The sequence below is a fragment of the Balaenoptera borealis genome (assembly GCF_965194805.1).
Source record: "Balaenoptera borealis genome assembly, chromosome: 4".
Taxonomy (NCBI): Eukaryota; Metazoa; Chordata; class Mammalia; order Artiodactyla; family Balaenopteridae; genus Balaenoptera; species Balaenoptera borealis.
Window position 1 is genome coordinate 40,876,402 of NC_138861.1, and position 12,031 is coordinate 40,888,432.

Consider the following 12,031-nt stretch of genomic DNA (forward strand, 5'->3'; position numbering starts at 1 on the left):
TCTTAAGAATATATTTTCAAATATATCCACAGTTATTTAAATTTTTGATACTATTTAAGCAGTACTTTAGTTCCAATTTCCAATTGTTCATTGCTAGTATACAGGAATAAAATTATGTATGCTATGAAATAGCTAAACTCTTTTATGAGGGTTTTTCCCCCTATTTATTTATTTTTTTATTTATTTATATATGTATATATTTAACATCTTTATTGGAGTATAATTGCTTTACAATGTTGTGTTAGTTTCTGCTGTATAACTAAGTGCATCAGCTATATGTATACATATATCCCCATATCCGCTCCCTCTTGCATCTCCCTCCCACCCTTCCTATCCCACCCTTCTAAGTGGTCACAAAGCACTGAGCTGATCTCCCTGTGCTATGCAGCTGCTTCCCACTACCTATCTATTTTACATTTGTTGTTTATGAGTTCTAATAGCTTTTTTTCTTTTTAAAAATTTTGCAGTTTCCCTGGTAATTTCACATTAAGTCATGTATATATACTGATAAAGACAGTTTTATTTCTTCCTTTTCAATCAAGATGGTCTTTAGTTTCCTTTTCTGGTAATGCTTTTTTGTGGATTTGGAATTCAGGTAATGCTGGCCTCACAGAATTACTTGGGAAACTTATCCTTCTTTTCTATTATCTGTAAGAGTTTTCCCAGAAATTATATTACTTCTTCATTAAACATTTGATAGAATTTGCCAATGAAACCATTTGAGCTAGGAATTTTCTGTTAGAAGATTTTAAGCTACGAATTCAATTTCCTCTGTAGAGTTATTAAAGTTATCCATTTTCATTAGTGAGATTTGACAGTTTGTCTCTTTCATGGAATCTGCCCATTTCATCTAAGTTGCCTAAGTGGCATAAATTTATTCATAATATTTCCTTATTTTTTTAAAATATCTATAGGATCTGTAGTGATACCCCTTCTTTCATTCTGATATTGGCAATTTGTGTCTTTTTTTCGTAAGTCTGGTATAGATATTTATTACACTTATTAATCTTTTCAGAGAAACAATTTTTCATTGCATTGATTTTTCTTTATTGTTTTTGTTTTCCTTTTCATTGATGTTCTGCCTTTGTTTATTTTTTTTTTCAGATTAGTTTAATTTACATATGTTCCTCTTTTTCTAGTTTCTTCAGACAGAAGTTCAGTTGACTCAAAACAGTAAACTAATAATCATCATTTACAATGAAGCATAAAACAGAAGGTCATGCATTTCAAAACAAATTAGAACAAATATTAATACAGATTATTTTCCATATTTTTCACATATAAAACAGCACCTGGTTTGAAGCAATCCAAAACTGGTTCCAATACCAACACGAGGTAGATAGTTAACCACTTTCTTTACTGTTGCAGGGTCTGGGAAGTTGAACATTATAGCAACTAGGAAAAATAATTTTTAAAAGTTAGAATGAAATATGATTTTCTTTCTGGAAAACTGACTTCTTGGTCCAATAAAATGTTTACTCTTAGTTCAGGTATCTTTTAAATAGAATTCTTACCGTATTACTTTTATTATAGTATATATCAAGTTTTAGCATTAATATGCCGGTGATGATACTCATTTTACTCATGAACTACCACAAACAGTTCCTTCTCTAAATACTGTCAGAACTAATAACAACTATTGTTGCATTAATGTGACATGAAGTTGAGATTTTATCTTGTTACAACTTCAAATTTGCAAAATTGAATTTTAGCAAGTTAAAAATATATCTGTGAATTTCTATAAAGACCTTTAAATTTTTAAGATTATATATTTAACAATCTAATACCCAGAAGTCTACATATACAGCTAATAAACTGTCAGCTGTACTTACTACTAATCATCAACAGCTTAAAAAAATATTCTCTTTACAATCCTTATATGCTTATGCTTTGTATGTTCCTATAATCCAGAACAATGTGTGACCTGAAGAAAAATTTTTCTTCTCTGGTCAATAATCAATTTAAATGCTTTTTAATCATTTCTATCTCAATAATTACACATTTTGAGAATATCAATAAATGTACATCATATATATAAATATATTCAGCATACAAATGTTAATTTATGACAGTCATCTATAAATTTTTATCCTTCTTAAAAAATATGAAAATAACAAAGTCATAAAATCATGACAGAGAATTTAGAAGATATTAATTTGGTTAGTCTTGAAATTTTAATTATATTAACTTCTGTATCAAAACCATAAATAATCTACAAGTACTCATCTAGAAGATGATCCTTCTTCTCCACCTAGCCTAAAAAAATACTACGAGCCAAAAAATTTTATCAATGTTAGTGCAATTTTTAAACACAGGCTTTATAACATGTTTTAGGTAAATAATTATATGATCATTCACTAAACACCTAAAATATATTTAGAACTGTCATATACATATCCAACATAACTTTTTAATAAGCCTTTCTTACATATCCACTATTACATTGAATACAGGGGGGAAAAAAAGGAAAAACTCAGGTTATGGCAGGTGACCAAGGCCATGAGGGAAAGGCAATAGAAAAACACACAAAGATACAAAGCAAGGATGCATGAGAAATTTCAAAGAAGGAAAATAAATGAAGATGAGCAAGTAATACATATTGTAAGGTTGAAACCCCTTTGGGACAGCAAGAATGCAGACTGAACTAAAGTGTGAAGCATTCACTTGATTATTTGCCTGGATGAATAATGTTTACATTAGAAAAAAAGGTATGTGTGTGGGAGAAGACCAAATATGGAAGGGAAAAACATCTTTTCCTAAAGAAATCTGCATTCCCTAAAATATATGATTTCATTAAAAAAGAAAGTATGTATGGAATATACATTATGTGTAGATTTTTTAAATGATAACTTGTAGATTATAGAAAGAGAAAATAAGAAAACTTAAATCTATTTAAATGAAATGAGTATGTACAATAAATCACAAGGTTTTACATATTCTCCCTTGTACACCTCCACTCATACCCAACGATGCTTTTCCTTCAAGTTCACCTTGTCTCTCTTTTTTGTCTTAATGAATTTCACCAAGTTCAATTCTAAACCCACAAATTGAATTTTAGTTCTTTCAAGAATGATGTAATACAAAGCAACCAGGACAGTTCAGTACCATTTTCTGATGGTCCCTTTATAAATGGCAATAGATTAGACAAAAAATTAAATAAATGTATGAATCATTTGATTACCCTCTCCCTTCTCGAAATGCAACCACCTTCCAGAAGGAGTTTAAGCATCAGAGCATTATGAAAACTCTACGACTGATTAAATGGGTAGTTATCCCCCATATTTATAAAGCACTGCACTAATTTGTGATTTGGCCAGAAAAATAAATTACTACAGATATTTCTAAGAGTGACCAAAGGGGGAAAAACCATGAAGATGCACGTGGTTCAAAAAGAGGTCAGTAGGACAGAGAGTGGGCTACAAAATTCTGTCTAAATGGAAACAATATGGTATGTTCAAAATGAAATCTTAAGGAGATGGAGGTTAGCTTTGTAACAATATACGTCTGCAACATATTACCTCTGTTTGCCATAAAGATCTCCAGGGCTGTATTTTGCAAAAGATAACGACGAGAAAAGATCGATCGTATCTCTGTGAACAGCCATTTTCCATGCAGCCCTTCTGTATATGCCAGGATCTAGTGAGGAAAAAAAGAATCCAGAGTAAGTAACAATAGAATTTTTTTGTTCTTCCCCCCAATTAAAACAGAAAAGTCCCTATTAAGAAAAATAATTTCTAAGAACTGAATAGTTATTGAAATAATTTGGAGGGTGACTAAGAAAATAGATTGCAGTTCATGAAAAATGATGTTTAAATGAAAAAGCAGAACAAAATTGTAACACATCTATTTATAAATATATTTGGGGGCCTTTTAAAGCAATGATGTAGTCTACTGCTTTTCAGGAAATACATATTGCATTACTGATTGATTGATTTTTGAGTCATATTATAGAAAGCAAAATTTTAGACAGCCCTTAAAAAGAAGACCTGAAAAGAATGTCCTACATGCTTACAGATGACATATAAAATTCAGTTTCATATAATATGATAATAACATATCCAGAAATACTTTTTACATACTTTAAAATTACAAATTTAAGATCATAACTTCAAAAAATCACACTTATAAGGTCACTGTTAAGGCAACAGTCACTCATTCAGAAAGCACAAAGACTGACTGTATGAGAGGTTAAGTATCATCTTGTCAGCTAGGCTAAACACAAACCTGCGAATGAACTCAGCATAATCTCTCTATGGAGTAGGAGGTTGTCAGAGTGACTTGTTACAATTCTTGTCATCCCATGTGACAGACGCAATGGCTTAGAATCTTTGCCAACTCAAAGTAATCCTGTCTTTAGTCCTAAGCCACTTTGTTGCTTTGTTATTCAAGTTTTGTTTTTTAAAAAGTTCATTTCAAAAGCTTAATTATGAAGGTGTTAAATGAAAACCAGAACTGGAATTTCTCCACACTAGTACTTCACAGAATATTAATGAAGAAAATGAGATGTATTTGCTATCAAATACTGATGAAAATCCATGACAGCAAATTAAGTTAAACAACTTAAATTTCTCAAAAGTAACCACCATTAAAAAATACAAATAAAATGACATTTGATTATGATATTGCATTGTAAGGACAAAGACAGGATAAGCAAAGAGAGGAAAAATAATGAATAGTAAGAATGTATCCTACGTAAATGTTCATTTTTGATTTCCATTTTCTAGATCTTAATTGTAAAACAACTACATTCCTCAATGCAAAATACAGGGGGTTTTTTTGGAAAAAAAAAAAGAGAGCAACATTATTTAACTCACCAAATATGTATTTAGATTTTTCTACAGAAATTATTCTATTTCTGGTACCACAAAATCTAGAAATGAAAGACTGGGTACAATTCTTAGGCTCGGTGTTTTTTGAAAAAACAAGACAACAATTCAAAGTCCCAAATAACTAATCACACTTTCAGCTTTTAAACAGGTGATAGAGAAAATCCTACTATCTCTTTCATACAATCAATACCTATGTAAGTAAGATCAAGAGAAATTAGGAGAAAAAGAGAGGAAAAAATATCGGTTCTACTCTCAAATAGTTTTTTAAACCAGAGGTCACATGCACCCCTTTCTCCGATCACAACCAGTAGCTCCAAGGCTTCAGAGTCTGCAGTGGCCTCCTGACTGGTCTCTCTCCTTCTAATCTTACCTGGAGAATCTACTATGACCAGAAGAGCCAAAAAAAAAAAAAACTTTTTAAGTATAAATCAGATCATATACTCGTATATTTAATACCATCCAATGGCTCTGCATTACATGCATAATAAACTCTGAAGCTCTTTATAACTGTTTATAAAGACTTATATCTGGGACTGTCTGATGAGCCCAACTCATTCTTCCTCAGGGCCGTTATACTTGCTTTCTCCTCTGCTTGGAATGTTCTTCTCCCAGATCTTCATATGGCTGGCTCATCCTCACAGTCACGTTTCTGCCCAAATGTCACCTCCTTAGAGAAGCCACAGGATCTAAACCCCACTTCTGCCACTACTGCCTCATCCCACCCCAAACTCATCAGATTTCCTTCATAACACTTACCACCAGAAATTACAATATTTCCTTGCTTGTCTATTGCCTCTCTTCAGCACTAGAATACTAGAATCTAAGTTCTATTAGACCAAAGGCTTTGAATGCACTCTATTTCCATCTTCTAGAACAAGGTCTGACACAAAGTAGATGTTTTGGAATGATTAAATGAATCAATGAATGGCAACCAGAATTCCATATATGACCCACATTAATTTTTGGGGGGGCCGTATGGTATTTTCCCAAAATTTCAAGTAGTTGAAAATACTTGAGAAAATGGTTATTTACATAAATATTCAGATCTCTGGTTTCTCAGGAAAAACTGGAGCATCTGTCAAACCTAGATCTATATATGCCACATAGTACAACTGGCATGCAGTCTCCGTTTTGAAAGTCTCCACTCACTCACTCATTTACTATCTGTCTAGTTTCCATTGGTATTAGAGTTTGCCATACTTAACTTATCAAGTAGTAGAGAATCCAATACATGTTCTGTAACACTTGTAGCCCAATCTATCCAACTATTAATAAGGAAAATGAGACTTAAACAAGATAAATACTTAATACAAAGTCCCTTGGGAAGTTAGTGGCAAAGTCTGGCCTCCTCCCAGGTTTTCTAATCCAAATGTCCACAGCTTACTTATATACTACACTGTCACATTTCTAAAAAAGGGTTTAAATGTTTGTTAAACTAGAACTCAACTCATCAGAAATTTTAATCAACTACATTTGTTTTCCTGTACTTGTGTTAAAAGTGAAAGAGGAAAATCAAACAAAAATAAACAACAAAGCATTAGTCTTTAAGCTCTGTCATATGCTAAAAATATCACACACTGGTCTGAAAATTCTACCTCTTATATACTAAAAAGCTATATAACAAGTATTGTTGCTCATAATGGTGATGCCAATCATTGCAAGATCATGGTCATGCAACTAAAGATTTAATTATTTTCTAGACTATTTCAATTACTAGCAGAAGTATACTAAAACACTGCTACAAGATTTTTCATGTAATAGTTTTTCAATCAATCAAAAAGTTCAAGTTATATCCCATTCCTTTAAGCAGTATAGTTATTTTAAAAATATACTTGAAATATAGCAAGTGGTATGATCCTTTAAAATTTGTTTTATTACCAAATGTCAAACATACACAAAACTACAGAAAATGACATAAGCCCCATGTACCCATTACTGAACCTTAGAAAATCCTAACATTTTGCCACACTGTCCTATATATTTTAAAAACTCATAAAGCATTACAGATAATGTTGAAATTCCCATATATAACCCTTCCTGATACCATTTTCCTCCTTCATCAGAGCCAATCACTATCCGTGTTTTGAGGTTTATCATTCCCATGTAAGTTTTTATACTATTAGTACATATACATCCACAAATGATATCCAGAATTGTTCTACATGTTTTCAAACTTGATATCAATGGTATCATACTGAATGTATGACCGTGTGCAATCAGAGTTAAATATAAGCAGGTAAAGTAGTGTTTTAAAACTTAGAGAAAAAGAAACAGGAGGAGAGACAGAAAATTATTTAAAATTGCCAAAGCTATCAAAATTTAAAATCTTACACACAAAAAATTAGACTGACTTAAAAAAAAAGTAACAAATGAAATTCTACACCTATGGTCAAGATAGCGGGATTTAAAATAGAAACAAAGAATCTCTTAACTAACAGAACTACTAGCTGAAATTGATATAATAACATTTCTTTTAAGTATTCATTAGGAAAAGGTGTCAGTACTGAAAAGCAGCTGAGGCCTAGCTCAGCAAGAGGTTTATTTCTTATTGGACTGGTATATTCCTGGTCTGAGGCTTCACTTCAAAGTCTCTAGAGTTCAATTAAAACTGGATTAGGTAGAAGCAGACCCTTCTTTGGGACTTTCTGTTCACTGAAACTCTACATACACTGACAGCACCCTAGACAGAGGTCTAGCCCTCCAATGAATCAGTTGCTATGGAAACCGTATCATTACCATTGCTCTGCAGTTATGACCACAAGTCTTGAATAGCTTGAAAGCTTAAGCCCTCAGCACTCTCTTTGAATGTTTACCACCTTGTTTTCATATCATTAGTATTATTATTAGTGAATTCAACTGTCATATTTTAATAATTTATTTGAACAAAGATAGTTTATTGGTTAAATGTTGACATAAGGTTGTAGAGAGGGAAAAAAGAAATCAGTATTTAATTATACATATATATATACTCACACACATATAAAAGCATATATACTATTTCTTTACATTAAAAATATCAAACATATTTTCTTTAAAATTTTTATCTGAAAATTGTGACTCTGAAAAAGGATTTATTATTTTGCCTGAATAGTACACAGTTTTTATTCTACACTTCAAATAGTATACTATGAATACATGGGAAAATTTCTTCACCCTGTTGCATTAATTGGCTTGAAAGCAAAGTATTTTTCACCTTTAACCATTCATTTTGAAAAGCTAACAAATTTATCCAAATAACACTTTCTTCTGCTTTCTCATCCTCATGAAAGAATAAAAAAGAAACCTGCATTTATTGCCCAACTGCAAGATACTGTTATTTACTGAATATCAGGTATGTTCAAAAAATAGATTTAAAATAGTCTCTGAAAATATAGCCATATTTGTTCCACTTAAGTAAAAAAAGGTTTTGTTTTCAAAAATCCACCCTCAATAAATATAAAATGCTTTCAAATTCTTTTTAAAGGGAAAGATATTAAAAAGTGATCGAATGTTTTAACCTCAAAAATAAGAAATATTTACATGGGAGTCTGCACATATAGAATCAATAAAAAGTGTTTTTAAAAACACTATTCTTAATGTTTACAGCTAGCACTGCATATCTTAGTCCCAAATATTCACCAATTTTTGGAAACGTTTTACTCTTTCAGAGAATTCCACAGATTTCTGAAGAATTCAATAATAAAAGTAAAATTAGAAAAAATATACAAACAATAGTACTTAAAATTTCATAACAAAACCATTTCCAAAGCATATGGATATATATTTAACATCAAGAAAAACATTTTAAACTTAGCATACAAAATATAAACTAATCATGCCATCAGTTAAATAATGATACCACAGGTAGAAAATATTCATATCCCATTTTCATGGAACATAATTATAAATTAGTCATAAGGATTATACCTTAATATGGGAAAACAGTAAATATTTGAAATATATTTAAAATGAAAACACATGTTAAAACATAGACACTAGTCTAAAAATAGTCTATCAACTCACCACTAAATACATGTGCAAATATGTTTTTTTTACGATAATTGCAATTTTACCAAAATAGTTTAAAGTAATTTTAATCGAGTATTTTAAATTTGTACCACTCTAGTATTAACATAGTTTTTGGATTTTGCTGCATGTAATTTTCTCTGAAACTTGATACCAAAGCATAGCATTAAATTTATTCTAATACTGAATTCCAGTTGGTTTAAGGATGTACTTCATCATCAACTATATAAATGTTAGTAAAGTTTTTAAAGATATATTCTTAAAACAAAAATTAGAGGTCTTTTTGAATTGAAAAATGGCATATACTTGACTCTGATAGAAATTTTAAGATGGTTATTTTGTTATTTAATATATATCCATGAACACATAGAATGTCCCCAAACTTGGAAAAGAACAGAACAGTGACAACAAAAGTATAAAAGTTATGAATACAAAGAAAATTACCTTTAAAATTAATTATGAGTCATTTGATATTTTTCATCTATATAGTAAATTTCCTCCTTCTGCTTACTAGTTCTATGATGCAGTACAGTATTCTCCTTAGCATTTTCATGGGTGACAAATTCAATTAAACATATTCATTATTCTAATGTTCTATTTGGCAGCTTAGTCAGTATGAAAAATTTTAAATATATAAATAAAATGCTATGTGACCTCTGTATTGATTGGGCTAAAGTGGTTTTAGCCTGGGAGTGGATGATGGGGCAGCTGGGAGGAGCAAGAGGGGAGCAGACAAACACATACACTCTTAGGTTTTCTCTTCCAATTACTGAGGGAGATGATAAAACCACAGCAAATGATGTATCAGCTCATTTTATCTTATCGCTTTGGGGCTAGGTGACAATGAAGTTCATATTTCACTGGCTCCCATTGAAGATTGTGAAAATTACTTGCCCTCATGACCTGAAATTTCACTAGAAGACAGAAATTTCTCTTCTGCAAAGTAATGCAATTTTTCAGATGTCAACCTTTAGCCCAGCTTTAAAAATTAATTTCATTTATATTAACCAATGATATTGATATTTTCACAGAACGCTCTTTGATACATAAAGCAATGACTGGCAAATTGATGTTGCTTTAGATGGGTAAAACTATTTTATTTTAAGCTGCTATGGCAGACAGATTTATGGCAAACTGAAATTCCCATTTCATAATTTAATATTTGTGCTGGAGTAGTGCACCTTTAAGCCCTTGGCCTGTAAATAATTCAGACTCAGTTGGTTCTGTTTTATTTTCAATATTCTTCAGCTTAAAAATAATTTGCATTCTAAATGATGTATCATAAAGCCACCTCTTATTGAACTAACATTTAGTATATATCCTAACGAGTCAAAAGCCAAATATAGTAATGAATAAGCAGAACAAAGAAGGTATTTATCCATCAGCCAACTAATTTTTAGATTTTTAAAAATTTAAACTATATCTCTAATCTGATTTTTTTTTTTGAAGGAAGAACCCAGATACACCACCAAAGGTTAATAAGGAAGAATAATAAGCAACATAAATGCATCTTACTTTATTTTTCGTAACAGTATATAAAGAGCTAAGTATTAAATTTTCAGAAAAAGAGTAGAATAAACTTAGATAAGTACCTGAATTAAAATAGAGACATTTGGATTTGGAGGTACCTTTTAAGATAAAAATATAATAAAAATAAAGTCACAATGTCAGTTTTATCATGAACAAGATGTGAAAGTGTTCCATATGATTTTAGTATAGAGATATAGAAATTACCTTGAAATTTGTACAAAGAAAATTTTAAATACTTTGGAGTAGTAAAAATGTTACTAAAAAATATACAGTCTGGTACCTTATCAAGTTTTATTACCTTTATCCAGTAAAGAGTTTTGTCTAATTCAAATGCCTTGAGAAAACAATCATTAGACCAATACCCTTCATTTTATTAATGAGGTAAATTAAACATAAACATGCATTAATTTATGCATTAATCTATATTCAAGATTAGAAAAAGGTCAAAAAAGACATTTCTCTAGTTTAGCTATTTTCTCCCCAAAATGGTTTAATACAAGTCTGCCTAACTTTCTATTCCCAAAATCACTTTTGCATTTTTTATGCTAACAATATCCATATTATTTTTTCTTTAAAAATATTTATAGTTAATTTTCCTCACATGTATGATATGAGGAAATAGTAATATAAATAATACCTTATAATTTTTCCATTTAGATTGGAAAGATTCCTAGTTACTTCTCAAAAACTTGTGAGAATGACATGCTATTGTCACTGAATTCAAGTTACAAAGTGTTTTTAGCTATTCTGCACACTGACTCTCTAAAGTCATGAGCTTTCTATTCCTGAACAAAGAGTTAAATTTAAATCAGCACTAATAAAAAACCACCTAATTTTAAATGTGCTGGAATATTCTATAATATATACTTTTAAAACAAGCAATGGACACAAACTATCTTCTCAATGCCAATTCTTACTTTAGGAACTCAATCTCAATCTCAGATTGGTATCAAACGCCCTCCCTACATACAGGAACCAAATCATCAAATTAGAGTAATATCAGCCTGTACCTAGACTACTTATCTCTTTGTAGCAGATACAACATGGTTTAGTCATTGGAAGATTCTCTGGTGACTAACCTATTTAAACTAATTAAAGGGAAAACCTTTATCTTCAAGAAATTTACTTTTGTTCTTCAAACACAACAGAGAACAGAAATAAAAAGCAAAAGGAAAAGGAAAAAGTTACATTAGAACTTGATGCTAAAATCAGGACATTTTCTTCCTAATTAGAGGGAAATACTTTTCCACTTTATTTTTTTTAGCTTTCTTCCTCCTATTAAGTACTCATCTTGTTTAGCTAGAGTCAATTATAAATGACTAGTATAGGTTCTTATTTGCTTCCACATTAGAGTATGAAACTAAATACTGTGCTCATATTCAGCTTCAGATACAATCTTCCAAAAAGCTATTTTTTTAAAGGACCTATATTACAGAAAACATTATGAGTGCTATTTAAATAAGATTTGAGGGTTAACAGGATTTCACTGCATAACTCAATAACACTGCACACCCTCACTAGATTGGAGTTCCTACTTCCTGGAGCTTTTTGAGATTAGGCCACTGGTGTTAGTCATCTTTCTATTCACATACCAAACATGGTGCCAGGAACATGGAAGACACTGACTGATGGATGGAGAGTCAGCCCAACCTCACAAACTACATACA

At 30.8% G+C, this 12,031-nt stretch overlaps 1 protein-coding gene across 5 annotated transcripts in view; it reads right to left on the bottom strand.

Annotated features, from left to right (window-relative positions):
* The window catches only part of LRBA (LPS responsive beige-like anchor protein), a 735,668-nt gene that overhangs the window by 215,319 nt on the left and 508,318 nt on the right, over positions 1-12,031 (bottom strand). For all 5 annotated transcript variants that reach the window (XM_082388949.1, XM_082388950.1, XM_082388948.1 and 2 more), the window contains exons 41-42: positions 3,519-3,636; positions 1,293-1,395 (exon numbers count right to left, since the gene is read on the bottom strand). In XM_082388949.1, coding sequence (XP_082245075.1) covers positions 1,293-1,395; positions 3,519-3,636 — 221 coding nt within the window. The remainder of the gene's footprint in view (positions 1-1,292; positions 1,396-3,518; positions 3,637-12,031) is intronic.